Here is a 16,546-nt window from a genome sequence, read left to right as displayed (position 1 = left end):
TGTCGACACATCTCTGCAAAACTTGCTCAAGATTAGTCAAGCAATGGTCAAAAGAGTCTCCATGCACGGTAAAATCATCCATGAAAATTTCTATGCAACTTTCAATCATGTCAGAAAATAGGCTCATCATACAACGCTGAAAAGTACCAGGAGCATTACATAATCCAAACGGCATACGACGCCATGCAAAAGTGCCAAAAGCACAAGTAAAAGTGGTTTTCTCTTGATCTTCCTGAGCTACAAAAATTTGAAAATATCCAGAGTAGCCATCAAGAAAACAAAAGAATTCCTTACCAGCTAATCGCTCAAGCATCTCATCAATGAAAGGTAATGGAAAATGATCCTTCCTAGTGGCATCATTCAACTTCCTAAAATCAATGCACATGCGCCAACCAGTTTGCAACCTCATGGGAATCAACTCATTATTCTCATTCTTGACCAATTGAAAACCAGACTTCTTAGGAACCACATGAACAGGACTGACCCATGCACTATCAGAAATCGGATAAATAATCCCTAAATCAAACCATTTAACACTACTAGAAAAACGCTCATAGATAACGGATTTTATCCGTTATCTATGAGCAAAAAAACCGTTGTGTATAGTGGTGTTATCTATGATACGTATCATAGACAACGGTTAAAAAACCGTTATGTATGTGAGAATAGATAACGGTAAGAGACGCTCATACATAACGGTATGAAACCGTTATCTATAATGATTATACATAACGGTTTATACCGTTATGTATGAGGATTTTTCCGTTATGTATTAGAATTTTTTTTATTTTTTTTAATCATAGTTAACAGTTTTTTGCACTTTTTATAACGGTTTTAACCGTTATCTTTGATAGAAATACATAACGATTTTTTGCACTTTTTATAACGGTTTTTTGCACTTTTTATAACGATTTTAACCGTTATCTTTGATAGAAATACATAACGATTTTTTGCACTTTTTATAACTGTTTTTTGCACCTTTTATAACTGTAATATATTTTTTAAAATTTTCCTGTTATTTGTCTCGAAAATTAAATTAATAATTCTAAAACAACAAAATGACATTGACATCGGTAACATATATTATATAACATCCAAAATATTCATACATTATCTCCAGATCACAAAATACTCGTAACTGGGCAGGAGCTTTACAATATATCAGAAAACATCTTGAAACTTATTTGACAAATCTAATCTCAAAACTTGTTCCTCTTTTGACACTCGTTTGCATTCGTCCTGAAAAAAGCAAACAACAAGTATAATTAGAAAGGCAAACAAGTTTTACTAATGCCATGTAACTTAAACTTCGAAGCAAAGAACTACTGGCTAAGCTATTTTGAACATTTTGTGCTTAGAAACATTGGGTCTAACGAGAAAGAGAATCATGGACCACTTGGCAAGAAGCATGAGCTTCAACAAGATATCAGGGCTCATACCTTGTACTTTTCTTTAATATCAGAAGCTGATACGGCTATTTCTAGCTGAAGTTTTGTCCCTTCCTCAGATGTAAGCAACTGCAGAATTTTTCCACAAATAAGCACAATAAGAATATTGGCCTCACAATTTACCTGAACAAGGCCATGAGGAGCTGCAGCAACAACGGCATGAGGCATAGACTGGTTAGCAGTTGACATCCAACCTGCAATCGCACTAGGAGGGGGAGAAACAACAGGCTGGCAAGGCTGCAAAAAGAAAGAAAGGCTAAGGTGCCAATAAATGACAGAGAGAATTAGCAGAGCTAAAGTCCAAATTGTATGCCAAGACCGTTTTGTCACCTCTGGTTGATAGATTAGCATGTAAACTCATGTAATGTCTCAGATAGAAAAGATAGGAAGATTATATTCTTACCTCAATTTGCTCCATGCTTTTACTCTTTTCAAGCTCCCTTGCATAGTTCACGCCTAGCAAGTAGCACACTCCAGTGTTCTGTTCGTCCTACATAATGTTAAAAAATTAACTATCATTAGAAAGAAGAATAACAACTATATGCAACTAGGAGACGGAATGCTGGAGGTCATAGTAAAAAGTACCTGATTCACTTCCATCCTGTTAATCCTAGAATCATGACAAGAAAGTGTTTAAACTTTAGTTTCTGACCCACCAATCAACCATAAAAAAGCATCACTAAATTAGAAAAATATCCAAAAAGAGACAAATTGAAGTTACGAGGAGGGGAGAGATTAGTTACCATCATCTGAATTGTACGAGTAACATCCTCGATTTCTAAACTAATCGATGTCATATCACCTCGCAGTACAGACACCTGTTCAAATTTTACAGTCAGTAACTTGACAGGCTCAGGAAAAATAAGCGACAAACATGAGCCACTAACAAGTTACTCATTTTGCCTCACCTCCTCTTTCGTTGCTGTTGTATTATCAGCAACAAATTACCAGCCGTGAACAGTAATAATCGCATAAATATGCAATCACTCAAATGCAGTACTTGCCATGCAATACAAAAATAAGGAACATAAAGCTTATAGATTTATGCATGGGTTAACAAAATGCTGCAATTGCACCCAGTACCTGGTCTAAGTGATGTATCGATGCATAACAAGTCATGACAAGAATGAATGAATGATTCAATTATGTAAAAGATCATACTTGCAACATGCAGTCCTTCATCAAAAACCAAAGAAAACTAAGTATCACATTGCAATAACAAATAAAAATACTGAGGAACATTATGCCATCACCACAATGAAAAGTACTCAGAATTTAAAAGCTTACCGAAATGGAGGAGTAAACATTATCAAGCTGTTTAGCTATAGAAGAACATGCATCATTTAAGCCACCCCTTGTTGCAAACATCATATCAGAAATCTTCCAGCCCTTCAAGTGGATAAATATTTAAAAGTAGTGTCAATCAGCCAAGAAAGTAGAGGTGGTGAAATCTCCATGAAGTACGTAAAATGTTTCCATATGCAACATGACAGTACAAAAAGAAAAGTCACTTAAAAACAATGGTGGGTATAACCATGCATACTTCCAATCCTAACGAGTAAAAAGTTTTTAAGAGATGTATTTATTTATATGCAAACACTACATCGCACAAGATATTCAAGTAACAAAATGCTCAAAGTAGAAATAATATCTCAAGGTCTCAACATATGCTATTAAACGAATGACTGGATACTACTATGTTTACCAAGAGAGCTAAAGGCTCATACCAACAAGAATCTACCAAGGGTTCTCCAGTATAAGCAACAAAGCACCTTTTATTGATCTGTAGTTTAGCATGTAAACTCATGTAATGTCTCAGCTTAATTAAGATTGCATCATTGACAAATTAACCAACAATCAGTTTGCATCAAACACATCCAAACCTAGGTTTCATCCTAGGGGTTGCATGTCAATACAAACAAGCAATCGAAAACCAACTAATAACCCACAATCATAACCCCAAGTAAGCATCACAATGCCTCAGCATCCAAATAAGAAACAATCAGATTGCATCATTGACAAATTAACCAACAATCAGTTTGCATCAAACACATCCAAACTTAGGTTTCATCCTAGGGGTTGCATGTCAATACAAACAAGCAATCGAAAACCAGCAAATAACTCATAATCATAACCGCACATAGTTAGGGTTCATCCAAACCAACAATCACAACCTCAGATTCCAAATAACCAAAACTCAAAGAGTGATAGAACCAACAATTATCTGAGCTGGATTGAGAGAAACTAGGGCTCGATCTGTGAGCAGAGGAAGGACTTTAGCTGTGTTGCAATCTCCGACCAAGGGAGATGCGACGGCATCAAGCCAGGGCGGCGACCGGCGATTTCAGACAGAAAAGCTAGGGTTCGACTTCTTTCCTTCAATTGTGCGCTTCCAGTGAGGGATTAGAGAGGGAAACCGACACAAAGAGAAAAAGAGGGATAGAACGGTGAAAATCAGTCGCCAGATTTTACAGAAGCAGCGCCGGAGTTTCAGAGAATGATTCATCAGCGGCGGCGGCTCAGACCTCTGCAGTTCGCGGAAGAGAAAGGGATAGGGGGCCTCAGCGGCGAGGATGGCGGCGAGGACAGCGGCGCGAATAGCTATGCGGCGGCGAGGACCACCGCCTAGTTTGAAGGGAGTAAGGCGGTAGAAGAGAGAAGGAAGAGGAGAGAACGGTGAGAGAGAGAGAGAGATTTGGGGAGGAGATGAGACGCAGCGAGGGTGGGCGGCAGTGGCGCGAGGCAGCAGCGAGGGTGGGCGGCGACGGGCCGGCGCGGGGCAGCGGCGCCGGCGGCGGAGTCGAGAGGGAAGAGAGAGAGTCGAGAGACAGACGAACAAAAACTAGGGCTTGTAGCTTTGGGGGTTAATTTCTAAATTTCCTAAATAAAATCTATTCCTTTTTTCTTTTCTTTTTTTTCACTTTTAATATTTAATTTTTGGTATTTAGATTTCTAATTTAGATTTTATATGGAGTAAGTGTTACTTAATAATAAAATAAAAAAAATGTTATGATTTTTTTATTTTTCAAAGTCTATATTTAGGAATAAATTCAGATTTTAGGATAAATAATTTATTTGTTATTTTTAATATAATATAATATAATATAATATTATTTTTAAAAAATTAATAAAAAAAATTATACATAACAGTTTTTATAGACGCTCATACATAACGGTTCAAAAACCGTTGTAAATAACTCTTATACATAACGGTTCTTTAACGTTATGAATAATTGTTATAAAAGATGGTCATAGATAACGGTGGCTTAACGGTTTTTTAATACCGTTATGTATGCAACTAATAGATAACGAAAAAACATAACGGTTTTTGAAAAACCGTTATCTATGCATATAGACAACAGTACATAGATAACGAATTTTTTCAAAACCGTTATCTATTCCTAAAAGTGCGCTCATACATAACGGTTTTTGAAAAAAACCGTTATCTATGCACTGTTATGTATGTAAACTTTTGTAGTAGTGTAAGAATTTCTTTAAGCACAACTTCTTTCATGACAGGGTTCAATTTTCTTTGAGGATCCCTAGACGGCTTACTATTAGGCTCAAGTAAGATTCTTAGCATGCAAGTTGAGGGACTAATACCTTTGATATCGGCTATAGTCCATCCAATGGCAGATTTATGCATCTTAAGAAGACTTACCAACCTTACCTCTTGTTCTGCACTGAGTTCATTGCTGATGATCACTGGCAGCGTGTCATTCTCTCCCAAAAACACATATTTCAGATGTTGGGGCAGTACCTTCAAGTCCAGCTTCGATGGCTTCACAACAGAGGGCAAAATCGGTTCTGTGCTGGTCGGTATGGGCATCCTGCTCGACAGGTGCCGAACTGGAATTTCTTTCGTTGAGTACAACTGCATGATAATCACTCTAATGGCTTCATTCTCCTCAGTTTTGGTGTTCTCTTCAGTTAGGGAACTGAAAATAACCTGCTCAAGCTCATCCTCCCTGAAATTCTCAACAAATTCCTCAACCAAAGGGTCAATAACATCAATCATGAACACAGATTCAGGATCCTCAACATGCTTCATAGCCTCAAAAATATTAAATGTGACAACATCTCCATCAAATTCAAGGCTAAGCATTCCACTATCCACATCAATTTTTGCCTTAGCAGTTTTCATGAATGGTCTCCCTAAAAGAATCAAAGATTGCTTAGCAGAGGCAGAATCATCCATATCAACAATATAAAAATCCACAGGAAAAATCAAATCATTGACCTTGACAAGGACATCCTCAACAACACCTTCGGGATATGCAGTAGACCTATCAGCTAGCTGAATGATAACACGAGTGTCTTTCAATGGTCCTAACTGCAAATCCTTATACACAGAATAAGGCATGACATTTATGGATGCTCCTAAATCTAACATGGCTCTCTCAACAGTCTTATTACCTATAATGCATGGAATGGTGAACATACCGGGATCTCGACACTTTTGGGGCAATTTTCTTTGAAGAACAACAGAAACATTCTTTTGGGGCAATTTTCTTTGAAGAACAGCAGAAACATTCTCACTCACTCGAATTCTTGCATCATTCCCAAACTTCATTTTCTTAGAGCAAACTCTTTCAAAAACTTTGCGTACCTGGGAACTTGCTTAATTGCATCAAGCAAGGGCAAGTTTATTTCTACCTTCTTGAAAATTTCCAGAATATCCTTCTCTTCTTCAATTCTCTTGTTCTGAGCCAGCCTAGAAGGAAAAGGTGGTGCAATCAATGATTGAGGAATTGAAACCTTAGGTTTTCCACTTACCTTAGAAGAACTAGGCTCGGTGGATTCTGGTGACTCCTCACTAATTGCATCGTTCTTGGCTTCATCGGGCTTTTCTTCTTTATCCTGCTGCTTAGGTTGTGGCTCAACTAGAATTCTCCCACTTCTTGTAGTTAATGCACTTGCATTTTCCTTGGGATTCATCTCTGTGACAGAAGGAAGTCGGCCTTGATTCGCCTGCAGCTTGTTCATCTGAGTGGCTAACTGCGTGATTTATGTGCCCATACTACTCAACGCTGCCTGAGTTTCATGTTGGAATGCCTGCTGACTTTGCACCAAATTCTTCACAATTTCACTGCTCTGGGCAAGGCTCTTCATGATATTGTTCATATTGGGTGCAGAACTCGGTGCAGGTCGTGCGGTATGGGCATACTGTCCAGCCTGCGGCGGATTCGGCGCGTACATCCCTGGTTCCTGCTGTCTCCACCTAAAATTAGGGTGATTTCTCCACCCTGGATTGTAGGTGTTGGAAAAGGGGTCGTTTCGCCTTGGCCTTTGTGCGTTCATCTCTTGTCTCATCGGCGGATCCCATGCACGCTTGCTCAGTATTATTATCCTGCAAAGATGGACATGCATCAGTATGATGATTATTTTCAAAGCAAATTCCACATTGAACGTGTTGAGTTTTAGAGACAGCAAGTCCTCTAACTAAAGAGGTGAGAGCATCAATTTTCTCGTTCATGTTGGAATCTTCTACTTTTTGCATTGGTCTGTATAGATCATCATCCTCATCCTCATATTGTTGGCCATTTGAAACCATGTCAATGATGAGTTGCTTTGCTTCGTCCAAAGTTTTATTGGTCAAGCTTCCACCACAAGCAGCGTCAACAATTTTCCTATCAAAAGAAGACATACCACGATAAAAATAGTTAGTAAGCAATTGGTAGTCAGAAAATCCATGATCAGGACACTTGCGACACATCTGTTGGAATCTCTCACAATAATCGGCTAGACTCTCCGCCTTCTTCTGTTTAATGCTGCTAATGGCCATTCTCAAATTTGCAGCTCTGGATTCAGGAAAGAATTTTCGCAAGAATTGTTCTTCTAAATCTCCCCAAGTTCTAATCGAACCAGGAGGAAGATCAAAAAGCCAATCTCTCGCTCTACCCTGCAAAGTATGAGAAAAAGTCAATAGCCTCAAATTATTTTCAGTAAAACCATGAGGGCGTAGAGTTGAGCAAACTAGATCAAATTCAGCCAGATGCTTGTGTGCACTCTCTCAAGGTAAATCACCGAACTTGGGTAGCACTTGAATGAAACCATGCCGTATTTCAGCGTTGCCATTAATGGCAGGAAGGACAATGCACAAAGGGCGATTGTTTCTATGACGGCCTAACTCTCTGATTAGTTGAGGTCTCTCCTGTCGAGGATCCACAATCTCTTTATCCTCCTCATCACTGCTGCGTCTTATTATCTGAAAAACAAAAAATATGATGAAGGCGAAATATTTATGAGTTTTGTGTTGGTGGAAAAGATAAAAGTAAGGTTGGTGAAAGAAGTTTAGGACAAGGATTTTATTAAGAATCTTATCTGGGTTGGTTTTGTTTATTGAAGGTCCTTGTTTCTGCAAGCAAGAAAGCAAATGGTGTATGAATACTAAAAGTAAAATATTATAGAGAAATGAAGATGAAAGTGAAAGAAGAAGAATGTTTCACCTGGTGCGGAAACTGGCGCAGCTTTGGTGAGGTGAAAATGAAGGTCTTAGTTTTTAAATAGGATAGGTAGATAAGTTTGGAAAATGTGGCTGAAACGTGGCTGAGTGTAGGCCAAATGCCACATAATATAAAAGTGTCTGTTGAAAAAAAATATCTGGTACCTTTTCAAAAAAAAAAAATATCTGGTACAGTGAAACTTGAGAAGAAGGTTTGATATAGTGAATATTGGACTTTTCAGCTTCCTCAATCGACACACTCGCTATTTTGGGCTATTAATAATCTTACAAATTTTTAGGCTGCAGGCCCAAAATAACAACAACAACAACATCAACAACAACAACAACAACAATATTTGTGACGGGCTCAAGGCCTTTGATCAATAAAATAATACTAATGAACTTCAATTTATAAAATCTCTTTGAAATAATATAATTTATTAAATATTGGGCGTGTATCAATGGTATTTTAATTTTAAAGGTCTTCTATGTTTCATATGAAAAGGACGGGATGTCACAGAAAATCGAGTCTAGCATGTTCCTAGAGTTTGATCACTAACCTTCAATTGCAGTAGCCTTATTTTTAAATGTAAATTCTAATTAATTAAAAATCTTTTAGTTTATTCCCTCGTGCAGCTCGAACGTTGGATGGACAACGAACTGACGATCCTAATAGCCGGGAGATAGGCGTAGAACCAAATGATGGTACCCGTGTGAGGAGTTTCATCCCTAGAATCTCATATGATAATATTCTAAATATTCATGCATACTTAATTCTTAGAACTACCACATAACAAATACAACAATCAGGGGTAAAATGGAACAATAAAGCCCCAGCATTCTCATGGAGATTGATTTACATACCATGTTGTAGTATATGCCTTTTGAATAACTTTAGCAACTGTGAATTCGACTTATGAATCTTCTTACTTATTCTCTTCTAAAGCTTGAAAGTTGGATGGACAATGAACTGATAAGCCTAATTGTTAGGAGACGAGCACAAAAATAACAAGAACTGAAGAAAGCAATTTTCAATCCTATTGCTTATAGGGGGCGGAAAGTCTGCTTCTAATAGTGTATGATTTTATGCATGTGTTCCATCTCCTCTATTTATAGGTGTTAATGGCTAAGCATAGAAATTTCTAAGAAGATTAGGATTAGATCTCCTGATAGACTTCAATTATTTTAAGTTGATCCTAACTTAAATTAAAGAATTAATATTACACTATCTATTTAGATTTGAAAGGAAAGAACCCTTGGAAGATAGTGCTTTTACGCTGCTCCCTAGCTCCCCCTTTCAGTAAGAGATATCGCATTTTATTAATAGTGGGGAAGGCTTTTCGCTCGAGGAAATCAAAAATAGGAATATGACTCATTTTCATTAAATTATTACCGTATTTAAGATAGAGCATGTCTATTCATTAATTTAAGCTTCCTGATAACTATAATTAATTAATCGATTATCTAAGGGTGTGTTTGCTTTTTATCCCTCTAAATGGAGGGATAATATAATGATCAGGTATAAATTTATCACTTAAAGTGGGGACCACATCTGTTATATCTTATTTGGTTTGAAGGATAATATATTTATTCACTCCTTATAAAGTGGTATAAAATTATACCACCATTTCTTAGGTATAAAATTATCCATTTCCCAAGGGATAAGGGGCTGCTCGAAAAATTATACAATCTGCCCGAATTTTTTTATACATCAAAGCAGACGAAGTATAAGGTGGTAAATGTAGTTTATCTCTCCCTTATACCTCAAAGCAAACACGCCCAAAGAGTATAATTGTTCTAACATAATTATTGTACCTGGAGTTAATTCCAATCAGTCGAGTTCTAATATAATAAAGGGTAAAGGTGCAAATAGGCCCCTGAACTTGACACCCTTTGAGTAGGGGTGAGCATTCAGTTATATGGTTCGGTTTTTGCTAAAACCAAACCAAACCATATTTTAGTTCGGTTTAAAAAAAAAACCGAACCGAACCGAATTAACCGAACAAACCGAACCGAATTAACCGAAATTTTTATAATTAAAACCGAACCGAACCGAAAAACCGAATTAATCCGAAGAAAACCAAAAATTTCGAGAAAAAACCGAAAAAACCGAAATTTTCGAAAAAAAAACCGAAAATTCCAAAAAAAACTATAAAATTAAAAAAATATTAGAAGTTAGATATTATAAAATTATAATTAAAATATTATTTATATATATATATTTATATATTATAAATATAATTCGGTTTTTCGGTTTTGTTCCGTTTTAAAAAATCCGAACCGAAAAACCGAAATTTTATAGAAAAAAAAACCGAACCGAACCGAAAAACCGAAAAAACCGAACCATATTTTAAAATTTCGGTTTGGATCGGTTCGGTTGTTCGGTTTCGGATTTTTTGCTCACCCCTACCTTTGAGCGTTTACCCCCCCAGGATCGGTCAAGGAGCGTTGACCTCCCTGAACTCCTGAAAAAAAGGAGCAATTAAACCCCTCCGTGTAACGGAGGCCAGACGCCGTTCGCTCAAAGGCGGAGGAGCCGCCGAAGCTGGGGTGGCATCGAAGGATGACTGCAATGTGACCGTCAAAGGCGGAAGAACCACCGACAATGGCGAGCCTTCAGGAGAGACATGCGGCGGCAGCGGCGACCTGCGAGTCTGTTTCTCGCCAGATGGAAGCGGAGGAGAATCCCAGCGATGATGACGACTCGCGGAGACTAACCGGAGAGAACGTACGCCAACTGATGAGGTGAGACCTCGCTGATCTTTGGAACAGCTGCGGCGGCGGCACTGTTTGAGAGGAATTAAGATCTCGGTTGGGACGAAGAGAGAGAAACAAGGAAGAGGTGAAGTGAGGCGCGACTTCGCTGGTCCTTCAGACAGAAGAGCAGACATAGAACAATGACCTCTCGCCGGGCCTCCAGCAACAGCGGCGGCAGTGGTTTTAATGGTGAGAAAGATTAGGGCTTCTTCTGCTCCTTCATTGTTTTGAGAGGGAGGAGAACGAACGGCGACAATCAGTCACCAGAATCTTAGAACCTCGCCGGGGGATTTAAACGGGAGAAGAGACCGACCTTGTGCGTCTCGAAATTAAGGGAAAAGCTAGGGCTCGATCTTTGTCTTGTTGAAAGGAATCAATGGAGATGCGAGGTGAAGAGAGATCGAGGGGCGCCGGATTTCAGAGGCGAGGCGCGGCCTCGACGGTGGTTGGACTAATCAGGCGACGGTAGAGCTCGCAGAGAGAGAGAGAGAGGGAGAGAGAGAGAGCGAACGATGTTTGACCTCCGTTACACGAAGGGGTTTAATTGCTCCTTTTTTCAGGAGTTCAGGGAGGTCAACGCTCCTTGACCGATCCTGTGGGGGGGGGGGTAAACGCTCAAAGGGTGTCAAGTTCAGGGGCCTATTTGCACCGTTGCCCTATAATAAACCTTATGAGCACCTCACGGGGTCATCATCAACTTAACTCTCCAAGACACGATTTTATATAATAAAATAACAACACTTCTTGATATTAAATTACAACTGCCCTAAATATCGAAGAATATTGGATTATAATTATCCCCACCATGATAAATCGAAGTAGTGTGTAATAAAACCTTATATGCACAATATTATTAATATAAATTAAGAAATACTCCCGGTACCCCTGAAAATTGTGGTCTTATTACGAATATGATACATCCTTGAAAATTGTTTCCTTATTTTAAAATGACCCCACAAACTTTCCCACTCGCTATTTACAAAAAGACCCAATGTTCACTCAAAACACAACTACACACTTTTTCCTAAAACCTGTGTCATCTCCTTTGGACCATAATTTTTAGGGACGTATGGAGTAATGATTTTCCGAGATCTTGTTTTAAATATCGTTATCCATTTAGAACTTATCTCACTATGAATTTAGGTTCAGTGCTATAGCCGCACAAATATCTACATTTAGCCAAGACAAGCTAAATTCACAACTTAGATACTTCAGTTATTACCAATAGATTGTTCAAATCTATTTAGAATGTGAACTTACATTATTCTATAACATATATCCATGTGATCTTCTGGATCGTCGAGCACAACATGATCTTAATTATAGATGTTACACAATGCAATATAACTTAGGGCTGCCATGGGCCAACTAGGCCCGGCGGTTCGGCCCGAAAGTCACCGGGCTAGAATACGGGCTGTAACTAGGCTGTATAATTCCTACAGCAAGCATCTCTGCGACAAGGCGCTCCATCTCATCTTTTTGAGCGTGATTATATCGGTACGGGCGTACCGATACGGGTTGTGTGCCAGGCTGCAACTCAATATGGTGGTCTTGTGCCCGTGACGGTGGCAGTCCGGTCGGCAGCCTGGAGACTGTTGGAAAAGATGAAATGATAGCGGACAGATCTGCCCGTTTTGCATCTGAGAGACCCTCCGATATTCTGAATTGGTCTAATACTGATCTACCCGACATCGACCATAACCACCAACACATGTCCCATTTTTCCAAGACTGCAGTTGTCGCCGTTCACAGACTCAACGAGATAATGAAGGATTCCCCACTAGTTTCTGCTGTCGTCCATGCAAGGTGAATTGCATCGATATTTTAGCCCAGTTAGCCTTAACCTCGCCTAAGGTGGCGAGCCAAGAAACTCCCAATATGATATCCACGCTGCTCAAGGAAAACACATAACCCGATATAGGATATAGTTTAGAATTCAAAACAAGGGGAAAATCCTTACATATCCCGCTAGTATTTACTCGTGAGCCGTCTCCCAGAACAACAGAAAATGCGGTTGCCTTTTGCACTGGCCAATTCAACTCCTCTACTGTTCTCTCTGAAATAAAGCAATGGGTGGCTCCACTATCGACCATCACCACTAGTCGGCGACCCTCGACCTCACCCACCAATTTCATTGTTTGCGGGCCGTCGAAACCAAAAGTGGTAACTACAGATAGTTGCATATCAGCCGATTCATCCGCCTCTACCTTCGGTGTTTGGTTCTCGAGTACAGGGGAGTCATCGAGAGGTTCGTCTGATTCCTCTCCAATCAAGACATTCAAAGTTTTGGGCGGACAGCTATGCGTTGGGCTATATCTCTGCCCGCACCGAAAGTATGTGCCAGCTGCCAAAAATTTTGCGGGTTTTTCGGAGTAAAGGAAGCCGATGAACCAATCGACGAGTTACTTGTCCGCGCATATGGTCTGGCTGTAGTGCTCAAGGGCGGGCGCGGGCTGTATACTGGCCGGGAGAAGTTACTCGAAGTAGAAATAGGACACGAAGAAGTTGTAGCAAACGGTGTAGCATGATCCAATTTCCGAGCAGTTTGTATAGCCGCTGAATAATCCTTAATGACTGTATCCTATATCTGTGTGCGCAATTCTCTCTTCAACCCGCTTAGGAAAAATCCCATATAATGGATATCTGAGAAGTCTGGAATCTGGGAAACTCGATTTTCGAAGGCTGCTATGTAATCCTCCAATGAGCCCGTTTGCTTGACCGAGGCTAAGGATTCGTAGATATTCAAAATTGATTCGTCGCCAAAACGGATCAACAATTCCTCTGTAAATGTTGGCCAATCAATTTGAGGAATTCTCCTCCTCAACAACTGATAGCATGACATCGCTGGGCCCGCCATCGCGATCATGGCAAGTTTCAACTTCTGATTTTCGGGTGTCTCATGAACCAGAAAATATTGCTCCACTCGTGTCAGCCATGCTCGAGAGTCGGGGCCATCAAAACTGGGCAAATCCATCTTCTGCACTGGTGTCGCTGATGGTGGTGTGTTTTTTATCAAGTCATGGCTCATGTCGCTGGAGTCACCCTTGAAAGACCCATCGATGAATAGCTTTGCCAATATGGCGTCCATCTTGGTAAGCAGCACTTTTTGATCTGATGCCGCTGCATCTTGTTTTGCTTCCAATATGTGAAACGCGCCGCTCAACTCTTCAACCACTTTCTTTATCTGATCCAGACGAGATTCTGCGCTGCGGGTTGTCACCACCATCTTTCGATTCCACGTTCACCGCACCAAATTGATAGAGGTAAGATGATTGAATAGAAATACTCATGAATAATATAAAGAACTTCTTTCACGAGGTGCTGTCCCTAATTCCCTTAATCTCTGGATACGCTCCAGACAAAACTAATCTAACTTAAATAAGAAAACCCTAAAGGCTCATGCTGGAACACAGCCCATGCACTTAAGCCCAGACTGATTTTAATTAAACTAAAAGCCCGTGCTGGAACACAGCCCAAACACTTAAGCCCAAACTGACTTTAAATAATTAAAAGAAAAATACTGAATAACTCAAAACTAATAATTAACCACATTATGCGCTCCACGTGTATAAACTCTCCACGCAGGTTTCAGACTCTCACTATCATTGGGAGTAAAATTAAAGAAAAAAAATTAATAGTTTCGATCCGAATAAGACTCACTCACTGACATTCCTAGTGTTAAGGGCAAAATTGGAAGATCAAAAAAATATACATCATGGGAAAATTTTATCACACCTGCAGGTCATGATAATATTATCATGATTTGGGATGAAAATGTGGAAAAAGGGGCTGCCCGGGAAAATTTTCCCTCGTGCCCGGAGAAAATTTGCTAACAAAGAGAACACATGAAAAAGATGAAAAATAAGAAAAATTATTTATTTTCCATCCTTTTCCCACAAAGAGAACGCACCCTGAGAGGAAATTATGAACTGACTAAGTCAAGTTGTCAGTTGTGGAAAGATTATCAGCAACCTAAGTTTATAAAGCGAGAGTTAGTGATCAGCTGAGTAAGTCTGTTAGCGCAACGATTATTAAGTTAGTTATTTTCATGGAAGCTAAGTTCCAACGTTGATCATTCTTGATCAGTTTCTTTTCTCTGGCCAAAATTCGATATTTATAAATTTTGTCGCTAAAAATGTTAAATAATGAAAATATACGACCAAAATCGATATTTATAATGACTGAAAATTTGATCGTTAAAAAACGGAACAATCATCCAAATAACGATCACTCAAATTGATCGTTAATCATTTTAACAACTGAATTTTTATTCTTAACGATCAGACTCTTAATTCAGGAGTCAACCGTAGATCTTGATGATCTAAGGGCTGAAAATCATTTATATTTTATACACTTAAGAGTGTTTTTATTATAGCCCTCTCCTATATATATATATATATATATATATATATATATATATATATTATATATTGGTAAATATACTAAGCTATATATTTAACTATTTATAGTTAATTTATTAAAATCTTACAATTTCACATTTACCAATTTCATACAGGAATTAATATTACACAAGTATACGTTATTTCAAAGATCATACTCAATTTACCAAAAACCAAAATCCTTGAATTAATATATAATTGCTAGAACTAAACTTTTAGTTATTGATCTACAAAAAAAAGTGGAGAAATCACTGTATTTATTTTAGTATCGCACATGCATGCTTACCGTATACAAGTCATCGGAATCATATACCTTCTCCACCTCAAACATTTCTTTTCTAACTACTTTGATTTAGGGTTTGTCACATGCAATAGTTCAACCTTAGCTCCCAAGCAACCTACCTTCCATCTCATCAAACACATCTAAACCAAATCGCTAGATTCCTTTCTTTCCATGCACACTCATCAAATCAATCAACACAAACATTCCCTCAAAAAATTCTCTTTATCCCAATTACAAAATCCAACAACAAACAAACTACAATCTTCACTTTCATCACCGCCACCACCACTGCCACTGCCACCGCCACCACCGCAGAAAAGAAAAAGAAAAAAGAAAAAAAGATGTGGTCCGAAGGCCGAGTTCCTGCCCATCCCACGGCGGAGGAGCGGCCCATGAAGCGGCACCACACGGCCCGCTACTACGTCCACCGCGTGAAGGAGAGCCTCACCACCCGCGTCTCGAAGCTCATCTGCGCCGTCGTCTTAGGCCTCCTCTTCCTCATCGGCATCATCTCCTTCATCCTGTGGCTCAGCCTCCGCCCCCACCGCCCCCGCTTCTTCGTCGAGGGCTTCTCCATCCCGGCCGGAAACTCCTTCATATTCTACAACGTCACGGCCCGGAACTCGAACCAGAACATCGGCGTCTACTACGACTCGGTGGAGGTGGCGGTGTTCTACCAGGACGACCAGAGGCTGGGCGGCGCGCAGGTGCTCTATCCGTTCTACCAGGAGCCGAAGAACACGACGGTGATCGCCGGAGCGCTGGGCGGCGCCGCCCTGAACGCGACCGGCCGGGCGTGGGAGCAGATCGCTGCGGACCGGGCGCGAGGGGAAGCGGTTTTCACGGTTCAGATCACGTCGGTTATCCGGTTCAAGATCTCGAGTTGGGACAGCAAGCGGCATAGGATGCATGCGAATTGTCCGGTTCGTGTTGGACCGGACGGTTCGATATTGCGGAGTTACAGTGACAAGAGATGTCCGGTTTACTTCAACTAGTATTGGACTAGTGTAATGTTCTCCGCTTTTTTCAATTCGGATTTTGAATTATTGTTGTTATTGTTGTTTTGTTTTGGGTTACTGGATTCAATTTAAAATGTATTCATAGTAATTAATTTGTGTTGTCAAGTAGGGACATATTTATTGTACGTACATCTTAAATTTCTAGGTATTTGTTAATTTAAAGGTATAAGTATAGTTTGTGTCTTCAATTTTCG

At 39.6% G+C, this 16,546-nt stretch overlaps 3 protein-coding genes across 3 annotated transcripts; 1 reads left to right on the top strand and 2 right to left on the bottom strand.

Moving 5' to 3' along the window:
* Positions 1-1,059: 1,059 nt before the first annotated feature.
* Positions 1,060-2,323, bottom strand: LOC131012954 (uncharacterized). The gene is made up of 5 exons (XM_057940935.1): positions 2,192-2,323; positions 2,034-2,058; positions 1,852-1,938; positions 1,440-1,685; positions 1,060-1,239 (listed from the first exon to the last, which is right to left on the bottom strand). Exons 2-5 carry the CDS (start codon positions 2,046-2,048, stop codon positions 1,162-1,164), a joined length of 426 nt encoding a protein of 141 aa, XP_057796918.1. The 5' UTR covers positions 2,049-2,058; positions 2,192-2,323; the 3' UTR covers positions 1,060-1,161.
* Positions 2,053-6,021, bottom strand: LOC131007965 (uncharacterized). Its single transcript, XM_057934873.1, has 5 exons — positions 5,119-6,021; positions 2,736-2,837; positions 2,610-2,624; positions 2,192-2,266; positions 2,053-2,058 (listed from the first exon to the last, which is right to left on the bottom strand). Exons 1-5 carry the CDS (start codon positions 6,019-6,021, stop codon positions 2,053-2,055), a joined length of 1,101 nt encoding a protein of 366 aa, XP_057790856.1.
* A 9,443-nt stretch (positions 6,022-15,464) lies between these two features.
* On the top strand, positions 15,465-16,543 carry LOC131012949 (NDR1/HIN1-like protein 26). The gene has a single exon (XM_057940931.1). The coding sequence runs from the start codon at positions 15,675-15,677 to the stop codon at positions 16,326-16,328; it is 654 nt and encodes a 217-aa protein (XP_057796914.1). The 5' UTR covers positions 15,465-15,674; the 3' UTR covers positions 16,329-16,543.
* The last annotated feature ends 3 nt before the right edge of the window (positions 16,544-16,546 follow it).

Source organism: Salvia miltiorrhiza, chromosome 2, assembly GCF_028751815.1.
Source record: "Salvia miltiorrhiza cultivar Shanhuang (shh) chromosome 2, IMPLAD_Smil_shh, whole genome shotgun sequence".
Classification (NCBI taxonomy): domain Eukaryota; kingdom Viridiplantae; phylum Streptophyta; class Magnoliopsida; order Lamiales; family Lamiaceae; genus Salvia; species Salvia miltiorrhiza.
Note: the sequence above shows the minus strand (reverse complement) of the source record. Positions and strands in the feature narration are given on the sequence as shown.